The 24709-nt window shown below is 41.8% G+C and overlaps 1 protein-coding gene across 1 annotated transcript; it reads left to right on the top strand.

Moving 5' to 3' along the window:
• Positions 1-1280: 1280 nt before the first annotated feature.
• On the top strand, positions 1281-24013 carry LOC114220187 (membrane-spanning 4-domains subfamily A member 8-like). Its single transcript, XM_028117866.2, has 7 exons — positions 1281-1323; positions 2078-2297; positions 18439-18561; positions 20956-21015; positions 22286-22423; positions 23574-23687; positions 23873-24013. Exons 2-7 carry the CDS (start codon positions 2079-2081, stop codon positions 23975-23977), a joined length of 759 nt encoding a protein of 252 aa, XP_027973667.2. The 5' UTR covers positions 1281-1323; position 2078; the 3' UTR covers positions 23978-24013.
• The last annotated feature ends 696 nt before the right edge of the window (positions 24014-24709 follow it).

Raw genomic sequence — 24709 nt, 5'->3', positions numbered from 1 at the left:
GCAGAGGGGCTAGAGAACTCTCTGAGGTTATAAAGGTATTAATCCCATACATGACAGAAACAGGAAGTATGAATCCCATTCATGAGGGCTCCACCCTAATCACTTCCCAAAGGTCCCATCTCCAAAAATCAACCCTTAGGGAGTTACATTTCAATATATGAATTGGGGAACAGGGTAGGGATACAAACATTCAATCTATAACAGTAACAAAAGGTTGATAAATTTTACTACATAAATTTTTCATTTACATAATTAAAAACCACTATAAACAAAGTCAAAAGACAGTTGTCAAACTTGGAGAAAAGATATTCCCAGATGAAGAGTTAATATCCCTAATATATAAAGGATTCTTGAAAACCGAAAGACAAAGATCCAGAAATGTGATAGAAAAATGGGTAAGGACATGCCGTTTGGCTCCATCTACCTTTTCACCCTTACTACTTTCAAAGTCCTTCTCCCGCAAAATGCTCTGCCACTCTCAGCCATACCCAAAATATATCCTTTACCTCTTTCCTCCATCCTTTGCCCTCCATACCCTCTGCCTGCAATAATGTCCTTTCTTTTGACCATTTTACAAAGTTCTAACCATCCCATCAACTTCATTTGTTCATTCAACAAGCATCTGTTGAATGCCTGTTATATGTCAGTAGGAATACAAAAGTGAATGTGATGGGCTATTCCATCGAGATACTCATTGCCTAGTGCAGCAGTTCTTGTACATTTTGCCTGTGCAAGTCACATGATATACACCATGGATACATCACAGGTGTTTTCTGATTTCCTATACGGTGTGGCATAGATAAAACTAGACTTAAGTTAATTGCAACTCTCACTTCACATGCTCTGACTCCCTTTTTCTCGTGCAGTTTACTGATTTCAAAATTCCACCTTCCCCTTCTTCAAATCCAGTAAATCAGTTTCTCTTCTTCTTTGGGGAGCCTTGTTTCTCTAACTGTAGCATTTATGTCATTCTGTCTTGTGTTACAGCCATGTACATTACCCCTGAGTGCCTGGTTCATTCCATGTCTCCAAGAGCATCAAGCACAACACTTTCTTCTCCACACAGATACCATTAAATACTGCCCAATTGAAGTGCATTTATCTGGTGCCTTGGCCAAAACAGGAAGCAAATATAGGAGGGGAAGCTGAGCTCAAGCAGTCGGTGAGCTGGCCTGCACCTAGGAGAAAGTGAAGAGGACTTTGGATCTTTCTGAACATAGCACCCAACAGAGCCTCGTTTGTTCATTCTTTCAGGAAATTGGGTTGCCCACAGCAAAGAACTGGGAACAGGAGCAAGACAGCCTTAGCCGCTGGCAGAGCAAAGTGAGTATGTATAGTCTAATGGTTTTTATGAATATTGGAGGGATGGTGATGAGATTTTTCTGCCAGATGAGATATGATGAATATGGGTGTGGGGTGGGGCATGTGGCAGGGTTTATTGTACAAAGTTTTTTAGGGTCTGCTCCAAAAAAGAAAGGAAATTTTAAAAACCAGACCAGAATTCATAAGTAGCCTAGAAAATTGGACACCCAAAGTCCGTAACAGCCACTAGCAACAGGGCTTCTCCTGAGGAGGATGATCCCCATTTAACTAATATTTATGTGACTGGGACCTTGGGAAATTCATGTCCACTTTCCCAGCCTCAGCTTCCTTTTCTAGAAATTGAGAGAATTGGACTCAAAGTACTCCAAAAGACTTTCCACCTCTGAAGTTGTGTAATCAGATGGTATTACTATATGCAAAGTACCATGCTAAGTACTATGAGAGATTCAAAAATGAGAAAGACACAGCCCTTGGCTTCTGGCAGAGTTTAGCTTCTTTGAGCCTTACTTTTCTCACCTATAAAGCTCATCCAGGGTGAGGATGAAAGGAGATGTGTTTGTAAAGCTCTGACTGCCTGACACTTCATAAGTGTCCCATAACTGGTATGTCATAGTATCTCTAAAATGAGATTAATCAATGGCATTAATAAATAGGTTAAGATGCTCAAATGAGCTACTGGAGGCAGAAGTCCTTTTTCAATATAAACATCAGTGACTATGTGAGAGACGAGTCTATCACATTTGTGTTTTAGCAGCATGGATCCGATGGCTTCAGCAGGACCCATGGACAATTCCATGTTTGTGCGGGCACCCCACAACAGCTATCCTGCGACCCAAGAAGGCATGTGTCAGGTGGCCCTGTATCCAAGGAACCAGCCCCAAGTACACCCACTTCCTGTGAACCCACCGGGTTTGAAACCATCTGTGAGTGAGCAACCTGTCCGGAGAGCTTTGAAGGAGGGCAAAGCCTTAGGGGTAAGGGAGATTTCACTCTGCAGGCCAGGGGTCACTGGCTGGAGTCAGATGAGGGGGGAGGCTTGGCAATACAGAAACTCCAAATCCAGCAAGCAGGATTGGAGCTGACCCAGCCTTGCCAAACTCGGGTCTACCAGAAATCTCAGCTGTGCAACATCACCAGGGTCTCAGTATGGGGCCTTGTATTTTCTGCCTTAGGCATTTTAAGAAAGAGGAAGAACAGTAACCAAAAAAAAGGTGGTAAATTTGAATGTTGGTCCTTTTTTTTATTTATTCTATTAATATTAAATCATCAGAATAGACAAATCCGTACAGTGAGAAAGTAGATTAACGGTTCGGGGTGCGGTTGCCAAGGGGAGACTGAATGGGGAGAGTGTGAGAGGTAAAGGGCATGGGGTTACCTTTTCTTTTATTCTTCATTTAAATTCAATTTAGTTACCATATACCATATTATTGGTTTCAGGGGTAGAGTTTAGAGATTCATCAGTTGCATATAACACCCAGTGCTCCTTACATCACGTGCCCTGATGCCCATCACCCAATTAACCCATCACCTCCCCTCCAGCAACCCTCAGTTTGTTTCCTAGAGTTCAGTGTCCCTTATGTTTTGCCTCCATTTCTATTTTCATGTTATTTTATTTTTCCTTCCCTTCCCCTATGTTCATCTGTTTTGAATGTTGGTCCTGTTGCCAGTGTCCATGTTGATCCATGTGGCCTCTGGAAAAAAGTGGGAGTACCAAGCCACAAGGTGGAGTCTAAACCCAGCATGCTTGAATGGAATCTTTGGCCATTAGGGGAAAAAAGCAGCTTAGACAACCAAGAAAATAACAAGTTCACAGTAGTTTTCTCCTGAAAGGCTGTCCTGGACAGGACCAGGAGAGGCCCTTTTCATTGCAGAGCTGAAAGATGACAATCACGGATTCCAATCCAGACAGCCTAAGCTCAGATCTTAGCTTCACCCCCATTTAGTGCCCATGGGAGTGTCCGTTGATACAGCCTGTAGAGAGGGCAATTTGTATCTGCCAAATATACAAACTACTCAATAATTCCATTTCTGAGCCTCTGTCCTGCAGATATGCCTGTGCACACAAGAAATGTGATGTGTATAAGCTTATTTACTGCAACATGCTTTGTGATGACAACAGAATGGAAACAATCAAAATATCCATCAATATAATACCGGCTAAATCAACATATTATTCAAAGGATAGAATGTAGTACAGCTCTAAAGAGAACAAGGAATCTCTTTGTGTAATGATATGGACATCCCCCAGGATATATTTTTGATGGAAAGAAAAGATAGGGGGCAGACATTGTATACAGGCTGTTACCATTTGTACAAATTTAAAGAAAATAATATATTTGAATTTGCTGCCATGTTTGTAGTATATACACACACATATATATAAACATACCTAATACATCTATGTATATGTATATGTATATGTATATGTATATGTATATATATGTATATATACCATTTGTACAAGAGTGTATCCTTGTTAGTTTCCTAGGACTGTCATAACAAAGTACCACAAACTGGGTGGCTTATAACAGCAGAAATTGTCTCACAGTTCTAGAGGCCAGAAGTTCACAGTGAAGTTGTCCACAGGGCCATGCTCCCTGCAAAGGCACTAGGGGAAGACCTGTTCCAGGCCCAACTTCTGGTATTTCCTTGGCTTGTGGCAGCACAACCCCAATCTTGGTATGCATGGAATTCCCCTATGTGCTTGTGTGTCTCCTCATGTCATTCTTTTGAAGGGACAGCATCATATAGGATTAGGGACCCTCCCTACTCCCATAATACCTCATATTACCTAATTACATCTGCAACAGCCCTATTTCCAAATAAGGTCATATTATCAGGTACTGGGGATTCAAATGTCAATATGTTAATTTGGTGGGGGAGAGGCAGACACAATTCAATCCATAAAAATATCCTAAATAAATAATAGATGAACACAAAGACTTATTCACAAAGATGTTCATTACAATATTATTTATTATATGAAAATACAAAAACAGTCTTAACTGTTCAATATCTCTGTTCCCACTACTCCACAAAATATCACATGATGGAATCAGGCAGCTTTTTAAAAATGTGTTTGAAGAACACTTAATACCACGGGGATGTGTACCTGATAAAATATTAAGTTAAATATACAGAACCATCTTGTGTTCCACCACCCCGCCGTGGCCATTTCATCCCCAATTTATATTTTAATTCAATTAGCCAACATATAAACTATCATTAGTTTCAGATGTAGAGTTCAATAATTCATCAGTTGCATATAACACCAGTGCTCATCACATCACGTGCCCTCCCTAATGCTCATTACCAATTACTCCATTCTCCCACCCACCTCCCCTCCAGCAACCCTCAGTTTCTTTCCTATAGTTAAGAGTCGGCTCATGGTTTTTCTTCCTCTCTGATTTCTTTCCATTCTGTTTTCCCTCCCTTCCCCTATGATCCTCTGCACTGTTTCTTATAACACTCATATGAGTGAAACCATATGATAATTATCTTTCTCTGATTGACTTACTTTGCTCAGCATAATACCCTCCAGTTCCATCCACTTCGATTTAAATGGTAAGATTTCATCCTTTATGATGGCTGAGTAGTATTCCATGGTATATATATATCACATCTTCTTTATACAGTCATCTGTTGATGGACATCTGGGCTCTTTCCATAGTTTGGTTATTGTGGACACTGCTGCTTTAAACACTGGAGTGCAGGTGCCCCTTCAGATCACTACATTTGTATCTTTGGGGTAAATACTTAGTAGGGCTATTTCTGGGTCATAGCATAGCTCTAATTTTAACTTTTTGAGGAATCACCCTACTATTTTCCAGAGTGGATGCACCAGCTTGCATTCCCACCAAGAGTGTAGGAGGGTTCCCCTTTCTCCACATCCTCACCAACACTTGTTCCCTGTCTTGTTAATTTTAGCCTTTCTAACTGGTATGGTATCTCATTGTAGTTTTGATTTGTATTTCCCTGATGCCAAGTGATGTGGAGCATTTTCTCATGTGTCTGTTAGCCATTTGTACGTCTTCTTTGGAGAAGTGTCTGTTCATGTCTTCTGCCCATTTCTTGACTGGATTATTTTTTCTTTGGGTGTTGAGTTTGATAAGTTCTTTATAGATCTTGGATACTAGCCCTTTATCTGATATGTCATTTGCAAATATCTCCTCCCATTCAGTAGGTTGCCTTTTAGTTTTGTTGACTGTTTCCTTTGCTGTGCAGAAGCTTTTTATCTTAATGAAGTCCCAATAGTTCATTTTTCTTTTGTTTCCCTTGCCTTTGGAGAGGTGTCTAGCAAGAAGTTACTATGGCCAAGGTGAAAGAGGTTGCTGCCTGTGTTCTCCTCTAGGATTTTGATGAATTCCTGTCTCACATTGAGGTCTTTCATCCATTTTGAGTTTATCTTTGTGTATAGTGTAGGAAAATGGCCCAGTTTCATTCTTCTATATGTGGCTGTCCAATTTTCCCAACACCATTTTTTAAAGACACTGCCCTTTTTCCATTGGATATTCTTTCTTACTTTGTCAAAGATTAGTTGACACAGAGTTGAGGGCCTATTTCTCAGTTCTCTATTCTGTTCCATTGATCCACGTGTCTGTTTTTGTGCCAGTATCATATTGTCTTGAGGATTACAGCTTTGTGTTTTGTGTTGTCTTGTTTTTAATTTTTAATTTTTTATTATTATGTTCAATTAGTCAACATATAGTACATCATTAGTTTTTGATGTAGTGTTCAACAATTCATTAGTTGGGGTAACCAGGTGAGGGTATTAAGGAGGGTACATGTTGTGATGAGCACTGGGCATTATATGCAACTGAGGATTACAGCTTTGTAATACAGCTTGAGTCTGGCATTGTGATGCCACCAGCTTTGGTTTTCTTTTTCAACATTCTTCTGGCTATTCGGGGTCTTTTCTGGTTCCATACAAATTTTAGGATTGTTTGCTCCAGCTCTGTTAAAAATGTTGATGGTGGGGGAACGGAGCAAGATGGCGGAGTAGGAGACCTGGATTTCATCTAGTCTCAGGAATTCAGTTGAATAGGGATCAAACCATTCTGAACACCTACAAACTCAACAGGAGATCGAAGATAAGAATAGTAACAACACTCTGAACAGAAAAGCGACCACTTTCTGGAAGGTAGGACGTGTGGAGAAGTGAATCCGAGGTGATATTCAGGAGGATAGACGGCGGGGGAGGGGGCCTCCGTCGGCCGCTTCTGGCGAGTGGTGGAGCCGCGGAGCACAAAATTGGAACATTGAGAAGTTGGCTCCACTGAGGGACGTCGCTCCAGTGGCTAAGCGGGGGGTGGAACCCTCGCGGGACAGTGTGGTCTCAGGACCCTCGGGGTCACAGAAAGACCGGGGGTGCCTGAGTGCAGCAGAGCTCTCAGGTATCGGAGCGGGAAAGGCAGCTGCAGAGACGGAGCCAAGACGCGGGCTCTCCGCTCGGGGTTGCCATAAACTGTGATCCGCGGCCCAGTCGGGCCACTGCTCCTCCAGCAGGGACCCAGCAAGCGGCAGATCCAGGGAGACTCCCCTTCCTCCCCTGAGAGGAGCAGCGCGGAAGTGCACTGCACGGATCTGCTGGGTTTGGAGAATCCACACGGGGTCGGGTGCCAGACATAGAAACGCTCAATCACAGGCCGGGTGAGCACGGAGTGCGGCCAGAGACCAGGGAGACGGGAGTGACTGCTTTTCTCTGGAGGCGCACTGAGGAGCGGGGCCCCAAGTTCTCAGCTCCTCCGAGCGGAGATTGGGAGGCCACCATTTTCACCCTGGTCCTCCAAAGCTGTACCGAGAGTTTGCGGGGAACAAAAGCTCCTGAGAGCAAACTGGAGCAGCTTGCTTAGCCCGGACTCACAAGGGCGGGGCAATTCGGCCTCCGGCAAAGACATTTGGGAACCACGGCAACAGGGCCCTCCCCCAGAAGATCAGCACGAACAGCCAGCAAAACAAGACCAAGTTTACCGATCAAGGAGAACGGGAGAACTCCAGCGCTAGGGGAATACTGCACATAGAATTCATGGCTTTTTTACCATAATCCATTAGTTTTTCAAAGTTAATTTTTTAACTGTTTTTTTTAATTTTTCTTTTTCCCTTTTTCAAACATTTTATCAATCCCTTTTTTAAAAAAAACATTTTTATTTTTCATTTTTAGAGTCATATTTTTATCCCTTCATAGTAGTTACCCTTATTTTTGGTATATATATATAAGTTGTTCTCGCTTTAAAATTTTGAGATACAATTTCTTCTAACAGATCAAAATATACCCTAAATCACTAGTGTATGGCTTTTTTCTATTCTCCTGCCTGATCACATTCTCTCACTTTTTTTCTTTTTTTTCTTTTTTCTTTTTCTTTTTAAATCTTCTTTCTTTTTAAAAAAACAGCTTCTTATCTTATCAATTCCTTTTATAAAATCTTTTATAATTTTCATCTTTACAGTCATCTGCCATCCCTTCATTGTATCAACCCTTATTTTGTACATATATAAGTCTTTCTTTCTTTAAAATTTTAGCAGGCACTTTCTTCTAACAGACCAAAATATGCCCAAAAGCTGGTGTGTGGCACTGATCTATGCAACAGCCTGATCATATTTGATCATATTCTGGTTTTTTTTGTTTTGTTCTGTTTTTGTTTGTTTTTATCTTTTTCTTTTTCCTTTTTTTCCCTCTCTTCTTTCTTTCCCTTTCTTGTCCCCTGGTTTCAGGTCTTTTCTGATTTGTATAGAGTATATTTGCTGGAGACATTGTTAACCTGTTAGCATTCTGTTCTCTCATTCATCTGTTCTCCTCTGGACAAAATGACAAGACGAAAAAAATCACCTCAGCAAAAAGAACAAGAAGTAGTACCATCTGCCAGGGACCTACTCAATACTGACATTAGTACAATGTCGGACATAGAGTTCAGAAACATGACTTTAAAGATACTAGCTGGGCTTGAAAAAAGTGTGTAAGTTATTAGAGAAACCCTTTCTGGAGAAATAAAAGAACTAAAATCTAACCAAGTTGAAATCAAAAAGGCTATTAATGAGGTGCAATCAAAAATGGGGGCACTAACTGCTAGAATAAATGAGGCAGAAGAAAGAATCAGCGATATAGAAGACCAAATGATGGAAAATAAAGAGGCTGAGAAAAAGACAAAGAAACAACTACAGGATCACGAGGGCAGAATTCGAGAGATAAGTGATACGAAAAGATGAAACAACATTAGAATAATTGGAATCCCAGAAGAAGAAGAAAGAGAGAGAGGGGCAGACAGTATATTGGAGCAAATAATAGCAGAGAACTTCCCTAATGTGGGGAAGGAAACAGGCATCAAAATCCAGGAGGCACAGAGAACCCCTCTCAAAATCAATAAAAATAGGTCAACACCCCGATATCTAATAGTAAAACTTACGAGTCTCAGAGACAAAGAGAAAATCCTGAAAGCAGCTCGGCAGAAGAGATATGTAACCTACAATGGTAGAAACATTAGATTGGCAACAGACCTATCCACAGAGACCTGGCAGGCCAGAAAGGACTGGCATGATATCTTCAGAGCACTAAACGAGAAAAAATATGCAGCCAAGAATACTATATCCAGCTAGGCTATCATTGAAAATAGAAGGAGAGATAAAAAGCTTCCAGGACAAACAAAAACTAAAGGAATTTGCAAACACAAAACCAGCCCTACAAGAAATATTGAAAGAGGTCCTCTAACCAAAAAGAGAGCCTAAAAGCAGCATAGACCAGAAAGGAACAGGGACAATATACAGTAACAGTCACCTTACAGGCAATACAATGGCACTAAATTCATACCTTTCAATAGTTACCCTAAATTTAATGGGCTAAATGCCCCAATCAAAAGACACAGGCTATCAGATTGGATTAAAAAACAAGACCCATCGATATGCTGTCTGCAAGAGACTCATTTTAGACCCAAAGACACTCCCAGATTGAAAGTGAGGGGGTGGAAAACCATTTACCATGCTAATGGACACCAAAAGAAAGCTGGGGTGGCAAACCTTATGTCAGACAAATTAGATTTTAAAACGAAGACTGTAATAAGAGATGAAGAAGGACACTATATCCTACTTAAAGGGTCTATCCACCAAGAAGATCTAACAATTGTAAATATCTATGCCCCTAATGTGGGAGCAGCCAATTATATAAGGCAATTAATAACAAAAGCAAAGAAACACATTGACAACAATACAATAATAGTGGGGGACTTTAACACCCCCTCTCTGAAATGGACAGATCATCTAAGCAAAAGATCAACAAGGAAATAAAGACTATAAATGAAACACTGGACCAAATGGACTTTATAGACATATTCAGAACATTCCATCCCAAAGCAACAGAATACACATTCTTCTCTAGTGCCCATGGAACATTCTCCAGAATTGATCACATCCTAGGTCACAAATCAGGTCTCAACCGGTACCAAAAGATTGGGATTATTCCCTGCATATTTTCAGACCACAATGCTTTGAAACTAGAACTCAATCACAAGAGGAAAGTCGGAAAGAACTCAAATACATGGAGGCTAAAGAGCATCCTACTAAAGAATGAATGGGTCAACCAGGAAATTAAAGAAGAATTTAAAAAATTCATGGAAACCAATGAAAATGAAAACACAACTGTTCAAAATCTTTGGGATACAGCAAAGGCAGTCCTGAGAGGAAAGTATATAGCAATACAAGCCTTTCTCAAGAGACAAGAAAGGTCTCAAATACACAACCTAACCCTACACCTAAAGGAGCTAGAGAAAGAACAGCAAATAAAGCCTAAACCCAGCAGGAGAAGAGAAATAATAAAGATAAGAGCAGAAATCAATGAAATAGAAACCAAAAGAACAGTAGAACAGATCAACAAAACTAGGAGCTGGTTCTTTGAAAGAATTAACAAGATTGATAAACCCTTGGCCAGACTTATCAAAAAGAAAAGAGAAACGACCCAAATCAACAAAATCATGAATGAAAGAGGAGAGATCACAACCAACACCAAAGAAATACAAACAATTATAAGAACATATTATGAGCAACTGTATGCTAGCAAATTAGATAACCTGGAAGAAATGGGTGCATTCCTAGAGATGTATCAACTACCAAAATTGAACCAGCAAGAAATAGAAAACCTGAACAGACCTATAACCACTAAGGAAATTGAAGCAGTCATCAAAAATCTCCCAAAAAACAAAAGCCCAGGGCCAGATGGCTTCCCAGGGGAATTCTATCAGACATTTAAAGAAGAATTAATACCTATTCTCCTGAAACTGTTCCAAAAAATAGAAATGGAAGGAAAACTTCCAAATTCATTTTATGGGGCCACCATTACCTTGATCCCAAAACCAGACAAAGACCCCATCAAAAAGGAGAATTACAGACCAATATCCTTGATGAACATGGATGCAAAAATTCTCACCAAAATACCAGCCAATAGGATCCAACAGTACATTAAAAGGATTTTTCACCATGACCAAGTGGGTTTTATCCCTGGGCTGCAAGGCTGGTTCAACATCCGCAAATCAATCAATGTGATACAATACATTAACAAAAGAAAGAACAAGAATCATATGATCCTCTCAATAGATGCAGAAAAAGCATTTGACAAAGTACAGCATCCTTTCTTGATCAAAACTCTTCAGAGTATAGGGATAGAGGGTACATACCTCAATATCATAAAACCCATCTATGAAAAACCTATAGCCAATATCATTCTCAATGGGGAAAAGCTGAGAGCTTTTCCCCTAAGGTCAGGAATGCAGCAGGGATGTCCACTCTCACCACTGCTATTCAACATAATATTGGAAGTCCTAGCCACAGCAATCAGACAACAAAAAGAAATCAAAGGCATCCAAATCGGCAAAGAGGAAGTCAAACTCTCACTTTTTGCAGATGATATGATACTGTATGTGGAAAACCCAAAAGACTCCACCCCAAAATTGCTAGAACTCATATAGGAATTCAGTCAAGGAGCAGGATATAAAATCAATGCACAGAAATCAGTGGCATTCCTATACACCAACACCAAGACAGAAGAGAGACAAATCAAGGAGTCGATCCCATTTACAATTGCACCCAAAACCATAAGATACCTAGGAATAAATTTAACCAAAGAGGCAAAGGATCTGTACTCAGAAAACTATAAAATACTCACAAAAGAAATTGAAGAAGACACAAAGAAATGGAAAAACGTTCCATGCTCATGGATTGGAAGAACAAACATTGTGAAGATGTCAACGCTACCTAGAGCCATCTACACATTCAATGCAATCCCCATCAAGATACCATCCACCTTTTTCAAAGAAATGGAACAAATAATCCTAAAATTTGTATGGAACCAGAAGAGACCTCAGGAGCCAGAGGAATATTGAAAAAGAAAAGCAAAGCTGGCGGCATCACAATTCTGGACTTCCAGCTTTATTACAAAGCTGTCATCCTCAAGACAGTATGGCACTGGCACAAAAACAGACACATAGATCAATGGAACAGAATCGAGAGCCCAGAAATGGACCCTCAACTCTATGGTCAACTCATCTTTGACAAAGCAGGAAAGAATGTCCAATGGCAAAAAGACAGTCTCTTCAACAAATGGTGTTGGGAAAACTGGACAGCCACATGCAGAAGAATGAAACTAGACCATTTCCTTACACCACACACAAAAATAGACTCCAAATGGTTGAAAGACCTAAACGTGAGACAGGAGTCCATCAAAATCCTAAAGGAGAACACAGGCAGCAACCTCTTCCACCTCAGCCACAGCAACTTCTTCCTAGAAACATCGCCAAAGGCAAGGGAAGCCAGGGCAAAAATGAACTATTGGGATTTCATCAAGATAAAAAGCTTTTGCACGGCAAAAGAAACAGTCCACAAAACCAAAAGACAACCGACAGAATGGGAGAAGATATTTGCAAATGACATATCAGATAAAGGGCTAGTATCCAAAATCTATAAAGAACTTATCAAACTCAAAACCCAAAGAACAAATAATCCAATCAAGAAATGGGCAGAAGACATGAACAGACATTTTTCCAGAGAAGACATCCAAATGGCCAACAGGCACATGAAAAAGTGCTCAACATCGCTCGGCATCAGGGAAATCCAAATCAAAACCTCAATGAGATACCACCTCACACCAGTCAGAATGGCTAAAATGAACAAGTCGGGAAACAACAGATGCTGGCGGGGATGTGGAGAAAGGGGAACCCTCCTACACTCTTGGTTGGAATGCAAGCTGGTGCAACTACTCTGGAAAACAGTATGGAGGTTCCTCAAACAGTTGAAAATAGAGCTACCATCCGATCCAGCAATTGCACTACTGGGTATTTACCCCAAAGATACAAATGTAGGGATCCGAAGGGGTACGTGCACCCTGATGTTTATAGCAGCAATGTCCGCAATAGCCAAACTGTGGAAAGAGCCAAGATGTCTATCGACAGATGAATGGATAAAGAAGAAGTGGTATATATACACAATGGAATATTATGCAGCCATCAAAAGGAATGAGATCTTGCCATTTGCAATGACGTGGATGGAACTGGAGGGTGTTATGCTGAGTGAAATAAGTCAATCAGAGAAAGACATGTATCATATGACCTCACTGATATGAGGAATTCTTAATCTCAGGAAACAAACTGAGGGTTGCTGGAGTGGTGGGGGGTGGGAGGGATGGGGTGGCTGGGTGATAGACATTGGGGAGGGTATGTGCTATGGTGAGCACTGTGAATTGTACAAGACTGATGAATCACGGATCTGTACTTCTGAAACAAATAATGCAATATATGTTAAGAAAAAAAAAAGAAGAAGATAGCAGGAGGGGAAGAATGAAGGGGAGTAAGTCGGAGGGGGAGACGAACCATGAGAAACGATGGACTCTGAAAAACAAACTGAGGGTTCTAGAGGGGAGGGGGCTGGGGGGATGGGTTAGCCTGGTGATGGGTATTAAAGAGGGCACATTCTGCGTGGAGCACTGGGTGTTATGCACAAACAATGAATCATGGAACACTACATCAAAAACTAATGATGTAATATATGGTGATTAACATAACAATAAAAAATTATTAAAAAAAAAAAGAAGAAGCTCTCCTGGTAGAGGATGGGGACTTTCTTTAATTCCAAATATTTTATGATGGATGGAAGACAGTGCCTATCCCTCAGTTTTAAACATGGATCTTGTGTCCCCCTAAGCAAACCTGTTCTTGGGGCACCTGGGTGGCTTAGTCGGTTAAACATCTAACTCTTGTCCTCAGCTCGGGTCTTATTCTCAGGGTCATGAGTTTAGGCCCACGCCTAGCGTGGAGCCTACTTAAAAAAATAAAAAAATAAAAAATAAAATGTAAAAAAAAAGTTGATGGTATTTTGATAAGGATTGCACTGAATGTGTAGATTGCTCTGTGTAGCATAGACATTTAAACAATATTTATTCTTCCAATCCATGAGCATGGAACGTTTTTCCATCTATTTGTGTCTTCCTCAATTTCCTTCATAAGTGTTCTGTAGTTTTGAGAGTATAGATCCTTTACCTCTTTTGTTAGGTTTATTCCAGGTATCTTATGGTTTTTGGTGCAATTGTAAATGGGATCAATTCCTTAATTTCTCTTTCTCTGTCTCATTGTTAGCGTATAGAAATGCAACTGGCTTCTGTGCATTGATTTTATAACCAGCAACTTTCCTTAATTCCTGTATGAGTTCTAGCAATTCTGGGGTGGAGTCTTTTGGGTTTTCCACATAAAGCAGAGTGATTGTTTGACTTCATCTTTGCCAATTTGAATGCCTTTTATTTCTTTTTGTTGTCTGATTGCTGAGGCTAGGACTTCTAGTATGATGTTGAACAACAGTGGTGAGAAAGGCATCCCTGTCACATTCCTGACCTTAGGGGAGAAGGTCTCAGTTTTTCTCCATTGAGGAAGATATTTGCTGTGGGCTTTTCATAGATGGATATTTTGATAATGTGGTATGTTACCTCTATCCCTACACTGTGGAGAGTTTTATTCAAGAAAGGATGCTGTATTTTGTCAAATGCTTTTTCTGTATCAATCGAGAGGATCATATGGTTCTTGTCCTTTCTTTTATTAATGTGATGTATCACGTTGATTGATTTGCAGAGGTTGAACCACTCTTGCAGCCCAGGAATAAATCCCCATTGGTCGTAGTGAATGACCCTTTTAAAGTACTGTTGGATCCTATTGGCTAGTATCTTGGTGAGAATTTTGGCATCTATGTTCATCAGGGATATTGGTCTGTAATTCTCCTTTTTAGTGGGGTCTTTGGTTTTAGGATCAAGGTAATGCTGGCCTCATAGAAAGAGTTTGGAAGTTTTCCTTCCATTTCTATTTTTTGAAACAGCTTCAGAAGAACAGGTATTAGTTCTATAAATGTTTGGTAGCATTCCCCTGGGAAGCCTTCTGACCCTGTACTCCTGTTTGGTGGGAGAGTTTTGATTACTGCTTCAATTTCCTTCCTGGTTATGGGTCTGTTCAGGTTTTCTACTTCTTCCTGTTTCAGTTTTGGTAGTTTATATGTTTCTAGGAATGCATCCATTTCTTCCAGATTACCTAATTTGTTGGCATATAGCTGCATAATATGTTCTTATAATTGTTGGTCATGATCTCTCCTCTTTCATTAATGATTTTATTAATTTGGGTCCTTTCTCTTTTCTTTTTGATAAGTCTGGCTACGGGTATTGATCTTATTAATTCTTTCAAAGAACCATCTTCTAGTTTCATTGATTTGTTCTACTGTTCTTTTGGTTTCTATTTCATTGATTTCTGCTCTAATCTTTATTATTTCTCTTCTTTTGCTTGGTTTAGGCTTTATTTGCTGTTCTTTCTTCAGCTCCTTTAGGTGTAAGTTTAGCTTGTGTATTAGACTTTTCTAATTTCCTGAGAAAGGCTTGTACTGCTATATACTTCCCTTTTAGGACCACCTTTGCTGCATCCCAAAGGTTTTGAACAGTTGTGTTTTCATTTTCATTTGTTTCCATGAATTTTTTAAATTCTTCTTTAATTTCCCGGTTGAATCATTCATTCTTTAGTAGGATATCTTTAACCTCCAAATATTTGAGTTCCTTCCAAATTTCCTCTTGTGATTGAGTTCAAATTTCAAAGTATTGTGTTCTGAAAATATGCAGGGAATAATCCCAATCTTTTGGTAGCGGTTGAGACCTGATTTGTGATCCATTATGTGATCTATTCTGGAGAATGTTCCATGTGCACTTGAGTAGAATGTGTATTCTGTTGCTTTAGGATGGAATGCTCTGTATATATCTGTGAAGTCCATCTGACCAGTGTGACATTCAAAGCCCTTTTTTCCTTGTTGATCTTCTGTCCATTGCTGTGAGTGGGGTGTTAAAGTCCCCTACTATCATTGTATTATTATCAATGTGTTTCTTTAATTTTGTTATTAGTTGGTTGATATAATCGACTGTTCCCAAGTTAGAAGCATAAATATTTATAATTGTTAGATCTTCTTATTGGATAGACCCTTTAAGTATGATATAGTGTCCCTCTTCATCCTTTACTGCAGTCTTTGGTTTAAAATCTAATTTGTCTGATATAAGGATTGCTACCCTAGTTTTCTTTTGATGTCCATTAGCATGATAAATTGTTCTCAACCCCCTCATTTTCAATCTGGAGGTGTCTTTAGGTCTAAAATGAATCTCTTGTAGATACCATATGGATGGGTCTTGCTTTTTTATCCAATCTGATACCCTGTGTCTTTTGATTAGAGCATTTAGCCCATTTACATTCAGAGTAACTATTAAAAGATATGAATTTTAGTGCCATTATATTGCCTGTAAAGTCCCTGTTTCTGTATATTGTCTCTGTTCCTTTCTGGTCTATGTTCCTGTTGGGGTCTCTCTTTGCTTACAGGATCCCCTTTAATATTTCTTTCAGGGTTAGTTTAGTGATCACAAATTCTTTTAGTTTCTATTTGCCCTGGAAGCTCTTTATCTCTCCTTCCATTCTGAATGAATGGATTATCCTTGCTGAATAAAGTATTCTCGGTTGCATGTTTTTCTCATTTAGTACCCTGAATATATCATGCCAGCCGTTTCTGGCCTGCCAAGTCTTTGTGGATAGGTCTGCTGCCAATCTAATGTTCCTACCCTTGTACTTTAAGTACCTCTTGTCTCAGGCTGCTTTCGGGATTTTCTCTTTATGTCTGAAATTTGCAAACTTCACTATTATATGTCTGGATGTTGATCTATTTTTATTGATTTTGAGGGGAGTTCTCTGTGCCTCCTGGACTGAATGCCTGTTTCCTTCCCCAGATTAGGGAAGTTCTCAGGTATGATTTCCCCTAAGATAGCTTCTGTCCCTCTCTCTCTTCTTCCTCTGGGACACCAACAATTCTAATATTGTTTTGCTTTGTGGTATCGCTGATTTCTCAAAGCCTCCTGTCATGGTCCATTAGTTGTTTTTCTCTCTTTTCCTCAGCTTCCTTTTTTCCATAATTTTGTCTTCTATGTCAGTGACTCTCTCTTCTGTCTCATTTACCCTAGCTGTTAGAACATCCATTTTAGACTGCATCTCAGTTAAAGCATTTTTTATTTTGGCCTGATTGGATTTTATTTCTGCATTAAGAGATTCTCCAGTGTCTTTTATGCTTTTTTCAATCCCAGCTAGTAATTTTATAATTGTTATTCTGAATTCTATTTCGACATTTTACTTATATCCATATCGATTAGATCTATGGCAGAGTATTACCTCTGGTTCTTTCTTTTGTTGTGAATTTCTCCCTCTAGTTATTTTGTCCAGAGAGGAATAGATGAATGAGAGAATAACATTAAAAATATCAACCACAACCCCAGTGAAATACACATTAGACAAATCTGAAGAGGTCAGAAACAAAAAAGGGAAAAAAGAGAGAATATAATCTCACAGCTGGACAAAACAGGATGATCTACTTGGTCCTGGGTGTATTTTGGTCTGTTTGTTAGAAGACACTAAATCCCAAAATTGTAGAGAAAGCAAAAATTATATATATATACAAAAATAAAATTGAATACAGTAAAAGGAAGCCTGAAGGCTTTTCATGCTGCTTTAGAGGATAAAAAAAAAAAAAAAAAAAAAAAAGTAAAAATGGCAGTGCCCCATCTCCAGCCCTGGAGCTGAATGATCTCTGCCCCCACTCTTCAGGGCACCCTCAGGGAAAAACAGTCAATTCCTATTGTGTGTGCCAAACTCCGTAGACTCCTGCAGTGCATACCCACACCAGCCTCCTAGGGGAGGAAGGGGATTTCATCAAGGCCCTGCTGCTTTCTGGGCCCCTGCTCCAGGAGCAGTTACCTGATTGAGGCAGGGTCTCCCAGCAGTTGTCACTTGCTGGGGCCTAGCTTGGAGAGCAGTCACCCAATCATGCCACAGTTCGAGATTTATGGCAACACTGAACTGAGAGGCCACTCAGTGGCTCCCTGATTGTAGCCAGCTTCCCGCTCCAATGCTTGGGAACTCTGCTGCTCTCAGATACCCCCACTCTTTCTGTGACCCTGGGGATCCTGAGACTACACTGTCCCACCTAGGATTCTGCCCCACTTCACCACCTGAGCACCTTTCAGGCAGGGATGTTCGTCACAAGAGCAGACTTCTAAAACTTCTGATTTTGTGCTCCACTGCAATATCACTTTCCCCTAGCCAGCTTACACAGGCTCCCTCCTCCCGTGGTTTATCTTCTGATATCCCCTCACATTCACTTCCCTGGACCTCCTACCTTGCAAAAAGTGGTCACTTTTCTATCTGTAGAATTTAAGCAATTCTTTTCTTAGATCTCAGGTTGAATTCACAGGTGTTCGGAATGATTTGATAGCTATCTAGCTGAATTCAGAGAGATGAAACGCAGGTCCCCCCTCTTCTGCCATCTTCCCTCTCCCTCTCCCTCCCAGAACCATCTTGTGTTATTGGTATATACATCTGAAAAGAATAATGGAAGGTTATATACCAAAATGTAAGTAGGATGTTTTCTCTGAGTAGTAAGTAATTATGGCAAGTTTTTATTTCATTTTCATATTTTTCATATTACTTTTTAGACTAGGAAAACAAAAGATTTATTAAAATAAAAAGGAGGCACAAAGGGGAGGCACGATCCAGCCCCAGAAACAAAGGCTTCAGCTTGTGGCTCTCCTGACAGGCCATCCAGATCCTGATTGGCCTGATACACATCAGCCTCGGTTCCATCATGGCCACTGTACTCTCTGGACACTATGCAGCTATCTCACTCTATGGAGGCTTTCCCTTCTGGGGAGGCATCTGGGTAAGTAATGTTAGTCACCCCACCCCACAAGTGAGTTCCCAGAATGTGCCAACACACTCAGGGCCACCTTGTCAAGTTGTGTGGCTTGCACCTTGCAGCAGGTTCCCAGACAAGGGAACAAGAAGGTTGTGAATCCAGCCCGGGCCTTGCTTACCAAGCATGTTAGTTTGCTAAGCCTGCTGTGACAAACAGCACAGACTGAGTGGCCTACACAACAGAAATGCATTCTCTCACAGTTCAGAGGCTGGAAGTCCAAAATCAAGGTGTCATCAAGATTGTTTCTCCTGAGACCTCTCTCCTTGGCTTGCAGATGGCCACCTTCTCTCTGTGCTCCACGTGGTCTCAGTGTGTCTGTGTCCTAATAATCCCTCTTCACATAAGAACACCAATCATATTGGATTAGAGCCACCCTAATGATCTCACTAAGACTTAGTCATCTCTTTAAAGGCCCCATCTCCAAATATAGTCACATTCTGAGGTACTGGAGAAGAGAAAGGATCTGTGGGGTTAGGGCTTCAAAAGATGAATTTTGAGGGGACACAATTCAGCCATAACACCCAGTGACAGCCCTACAAGATGCCATTCACCCAGAGTGGGCACATTTTCTAATTGGCTCACCCCACAGGTCAGGGAACTTTCTTCTCATTCATTAACCCAGGAGTGGCACCTTTTTCCAACTCATATGACAATGTCCATGTGTAAAAAGATGTATTGGTAATAGCTTTCAAGTGTTCAACATAGGCCCACAGCCTGAGCTCCAGGAGAAGAACACTTCTACCAGTGGTTGAAAGTGGCTGCCAGACACAGAACAGTCATTAAGCAACGGGCACTCAACCTGGAGTCCACAGATGGGCTTCAGAGTCCCCATTTTGGCAAAATATTTGGCATGCTAGATGTGTATTTTTTTTCCTGGAAAAGTCCATAGCTTTCATCAGATTCTCAGGGTGATCTGTGACTCCATAAAAGGTTAAAAACCACAGATTCTTTCTCTTCTCCAATTTACTGCCTTTTTGATTCTTTTGCATTCTCCCTAGCATTCTCTCAGCAACACACACACACACATACACACTCCTTCCTTCTCTCTGTCCTCCCTCCCACGTCCTTTTTCTCTCTGCTGTTACAGTCTTTGTCTCTGGACTCACACACCTATCTATGATTCCAAATGCAACTTTTCTCACAAATAGCAAAACTCCAGAGTAACCTAGATAATCAAAGTCCCCCCTTATCCCATGACATTTAAATAAAATCACCTAGTGTTATCCCCCACCCTCATACCCACACAACACCGGCAAAATGGCAGGCTTATGCTCTTTGGAGAATCTTTCTCTGAGTACCTACTCTTTCTTGTTTCCTTCTGGGTCTCATTTACTGAGGCTATGGTCCTTTCTCTGCTTTGCAGGGACTCAGACTTGGAACTCAGCCCCTATTTCTCTCCCCCAGCCCTGCATTTGTATAACCCATTTTAATGGAGTTTGGGGCAATGGAGTGGCTAACACCATGGCCACAGAAGGGCTTGCTATTGAGCATTGGATGCTAGTGAGTACTTTTAAGTGCCTGGAAATTTCCCTGGCATCTTCCCTTCTGCCAGGTTGATCAGCTCTCATGACCATCCCCCCCCCCCTTTATATCTGCAGGGCAGTTTGGTACTTGGTTGCCTTTTTGACTCCGGGACTATGTATTTCCTAAAGATCATTAATGTCCTTTTCCAAAAAAAAAGGCCCATATCCTTTGGCACCTTAAAAGGACCCGAAGGGACCTCAGATGGCCAGCCTCTTGTTCCCTTCCCTCCGCATCAAGTCTCTATAAACAGAAGGGTATAAGGATGAGATTTATTTTTCCACGTTTAGGGAAAAAATACCATTCCCTTTAAAAGGCATAGGAAGCTAGAGTAACTTTTCATTATAAAACCATTTCCACCCCATGGCACATGCATCTACCCTGAGTGGGAGGGTGTGTAGGGTAAGGGTTAAGAACACAGGGTCTGGGGGTACCTGGGTTGGTCAGTCGGTTAAGCGTCTGCCTTCAGCCCAGGTCATGATCTCAGCGTCCTGGGATCCCAGCCCTGCACTGGGCTCCTTGCTCAGCGGGGAGTCTACTTCTCCCTCCCCTTGCCCCTTCTCCCTACCCTCCTTTCCCTCCCTCCCTCCTTGCCTCCTTCCCTCCCTTCTCTCCTCCCTACCTCCCTTCTTTCCTCCCTCCCTCCCTTCCTTCCTCCCTCCCTCCCTTCCTTCCTCCCTCCCTCCCTTCCTTCCTCCCTTCCTCCCATGTTGACTTGGAAGCCCCAGCACAGGAACCTAGTGTGTATGAGAGAATGTGTGTGACCAGAATCCTGGAAGCTGGGAGATGGAACCCTAACCTGGGGCCTTTTTCTAAACCTCCTCTCTTCTGTGCCAGTTCATTGTTTCAGGATCCCTCTCAGTGTCAGCAGAAAATCAGCCAAAATCTTCTTGCCTGGTAAGTCACCTCCTGACACACACTCTCCCAGCAGAGACCTATAGAAGACACACTCTGGGGAAAAGAAGGTTAACACACAATCCCTCCCTCATCCTTGCACTTACATCTAACCAGATGCAGGGCACTGACACACGTGCTCACTCATACTCACATGCAGGACCACATGAACCTGGCCAGAGTCAGGGTAGGAAGGAGTCCAGAAGATTCTGGGGAGGGAAGGACAACACAGCCACCTGAATTAAGGCAGAGACAGAACAGTGTCCCTAAGAGGTGCCTACAGGAGGAGACACAAATCTCCTGGGGGCTCAGGCTCCACTCCAGCCAAGCAGGCACTGACAGTACCTGTGGCACACAGAGCAGGCCTCCAGCCATTTCTGCAGGGAAGTCAGGGGAAGCTCAACCACCTGCTTCCCTAAGGAATCCAGCCAGGTGAGCTCTGCTAATCACATGAACAAGGTCCCCTAGCAAGAGACCAAGAAAGTACCTTTTTTTCTTTCACAAGCAGGTTGTCTAGGGTGAAGGACCTCAGGATGGCCAGGTCCCTATGCCAGATGAAACCTATTTGAAAATCTCCAAAGGAAAGCTCAAAATTCTGGGCATGTCTTTCTGCACATGGCCCAGAATCATGGAGGATCAGAGCCTGTCATATGCCAAGACACAGGGGCTGAGCTTCCTACCTATCTCATACGGGATAAGCAGGTTGAGTGTTTCCCAAAGATTTGTCCTAGGGACACTTGTCCCATGAGATACTCTGTGAAGATGAGTAGCTAAACTTGGGGAAACCTCTATTTAGTAGTCCCCTCTCTGGAAGATCCATAATCCTTGTTAAAGGCTCTGGCAAGTTTTTTTTTTTTTTTTTTAAGATTTTATTTATCTATTTGACAGAGAGAGACACAGCGAGAGAGGGAACACAAGCAGGGGGAGTGAGAGAGGGAGAAGCAGGCTTCCCGCAGAGCAGGGAGCCCGATGTGGGGCTTGATCCCAGGGCCCTGGGATCACGACCTGAGCCGAAGGCAGACGCTTAACAACTGAGCCACCCAGGTGCCCCAAGGCTCTTACAAAGTCTTACAGCAAAGACCTATTTAACTTTGTTCAGCCCAGCTTTTTTTCAAAGTTAATTTACTCACACACTTTTTTGCACAGAACATCTCTTTCCTTGCTATAGAACTAAGGTTCTAGAGATTCACATTAAGAAGCACTTGTTTAATCTCTGTTCATCTCAGCCACAGTAATTTTCCTCTCCCACCCTGACCTTCTGTGTCTTCTTCAGCTGAATGGCAGCTTGGGCTTGAACACCGTCAGTGCAATCTGTTCTGTGGTTGGAATCATACTCTTCATCATGGATATGAGTCTCGCCCCCACCTATGCCTACTCTCTCTCTTATTCCCACTATGCCACCTGGGGTGTGGTGAGTACCCCTCTGAACCAACGTTCCTCTGAGTTCTGATTTAGCTAGGTTTACCAAATTGTTAGAAGGCCCAAAACCAAGCTTCTTCACCCAGCACTGTAGAAAAGAATCAGAACAGTGTGTAAAGCCCCTGACCTATAGCTTTACTGCTGTGTTACTTTAAGCACATGACTTTTCTTAGTCTTAGTTTCTACCTTTATAAAACTGTACCTACCTTATAACATTATTCGCAGAATTAAATGCAATTTTAACGCACATGTGCCTCCAACTGCACCCCTGCTCACATTCTCACCTTCCTGCCCATGACTATGGAAAAGGGGTCAGCAAAAGTTTTCTGCAAAGGGCCAGAGAATAAATATTTAAGGCTTTGCAGGCCCTCTGGTTTCTGTTGCAACTACTCAACCCTATCCTATAGTGGGAAAGCAGCCATAGAAAATACATAAGCAGTGAGCATGGCTGTGTTCTGATAAAGCTTTACTTACAAAAATAAGCAGCAGCCAGGATTTGGCCCATGGACCGTAACGTACCGACCTGTGCTGACCAATAGAAATATAACGTAAGTTGCATGTCTGATTTTAAATTTTCTAGTCACCACCTTAAAAAAAAGAAGAAGAAAAAGAAACAAGTGAAATTAATTTTAATATTTTATTTAACCCGATATATCCAAAATGTCATTTCAACATGTAATCTGTGTAAAAAATTATCAATTTGGTATTTTGCATTTTGGGGACTCAGTCTTTGAAATCTGGTGTGTATCATGCACATCTCACGTTGGAACTAGCCACTTCCCAAATGCCCAACAGCCACATGAGACTCGTGACTCTGGGACTGACAAGTGAGCGCAGGCACAGACAAGTCCGTGTAGATTCAGTCCCTCCATCTGGCGCATCCTCTCGTTCCCAGTCACATGATCGAGGTGTTTCCCTAAAGGATGACTACCCTGCCCCTTGGCGGAGGAAGTAGTAGTACCAGTAGTAAGTGTGCAAGTAACGATTCTTTTACAAACATACTTGACCCTCACAAAAACCTGGTGAGACGAGGTTGGGGGACTTCCTCAAAGCCACGGACAGTCCACTGTAGAGCCACACTTGGAGCCAGACCTCGGACGCCTGGACCAGCACTCCTGACGTCCTACTCGCTCTGGTTCCAGACCCCTGGCATGGCTATTTCTGGTGTGCTGCTCATCTTCTGCCTCCTGGAGTTCTGCGTAGCATGTGCATCTTCCCACTTTGGCTGCCAACTGGTCTGCTGTCAGCACAACTACGTGAGTCCAGAGGCTCCTCGGTGGGTGGGAAGATTCCCCAAAGAAGGTGGAGACTAAAGAGATCTCCATGCTTCCCCTTCCTGCCCAGGGGCAGGAGCAGTCTCGCAGGGTATAAAGGCCTCCGTGCCTGCTTGGTCCTTCTTGCACCCTTACTAGTGCCCCTCCTGTGCACCCGTGTTTTCCAGGTGGGTGTGGTCCTCCCGAATATCTGTGTGGCAAATCCAGGGGTCATCCCAGAACCAGTGAACTTGCCACCAACTTATTTCAACGAGGTCCAGGGCTCCAGATAAGCAAAGCCAAAGCTTCTAGAAGCATCTTTCAGAGACCAAAAGAAGACCTCCCCTTTCTGGGCTTCTGAAACCCAGGATCCCCCTTCCTTGACAATCTAAGGGAAATGTTTCTCTAACTGCATGCATTTTGACTTCATTCAATTCAGCATGGTAAATCTTGCAGTTCCTCTATTAAAAAGGAGACAGAAATTTAAAGTGGATTTTAACCAAGAGATCCTCCCTAGGGCCTTTGTGCCTGGGGCCTAGTGTGCTTCCTTGTGTGAGCTCATGGGTTGGAAGTTCCAATGTCTAGACAACCGAACCTTCATTCTTTCAATCGTTCGTTTGTTGATTAAATATGTATTGAGCATTTGGTATGTTCAAGGAAGTTTAACATTGGGGAACACAACAAAGTCCCTGACTTCAAGGAACTTCTGGCCTCACAGAGAAGACAATAACGCAAGCAATTTTCTCTAACACAGGGCAGAATGTGGGGATGCACAGAGAGGGCTATGATTTATTCTGACAGTGATAGGGAAAGCAGAGAACAAGACTGGTTGAGGAAGCAACACTTGAGTGGGGCATTAAAGGGGATTTTTGAGTGCAATAAGGAACCACACTGTTGGAGAGATCTTGGGACAGAGTGAGTCATCCACTACCATGACTAATCCTTTTATAAGTCCTTTTATAAACAAAAGTACTGCTGTATCCACCAATGTAGCAGTACTTGTGAATAAACATTGTCTTAAGATA

This window comes from Eumetopias jubatus, unplaced genomic scaffold, assembly GCF_037043125.1.
Source record: "Eumetopias jubatus isolate StellerSeaLion01/CBP00866 unplaced genomic scaffold, mEumJub1_p1.0 scaffold_13, whole genome shotgun sequence".
Lineage (NCBI taxonomy): Eukaryota > Metazoa > Chordata > Mammalia > Carnivora > Otariidae > Eumetopias > Eumetopias jubatus.
This window is presented reverse-complemented; position numbering and strand designations above follow the sequence as displayed.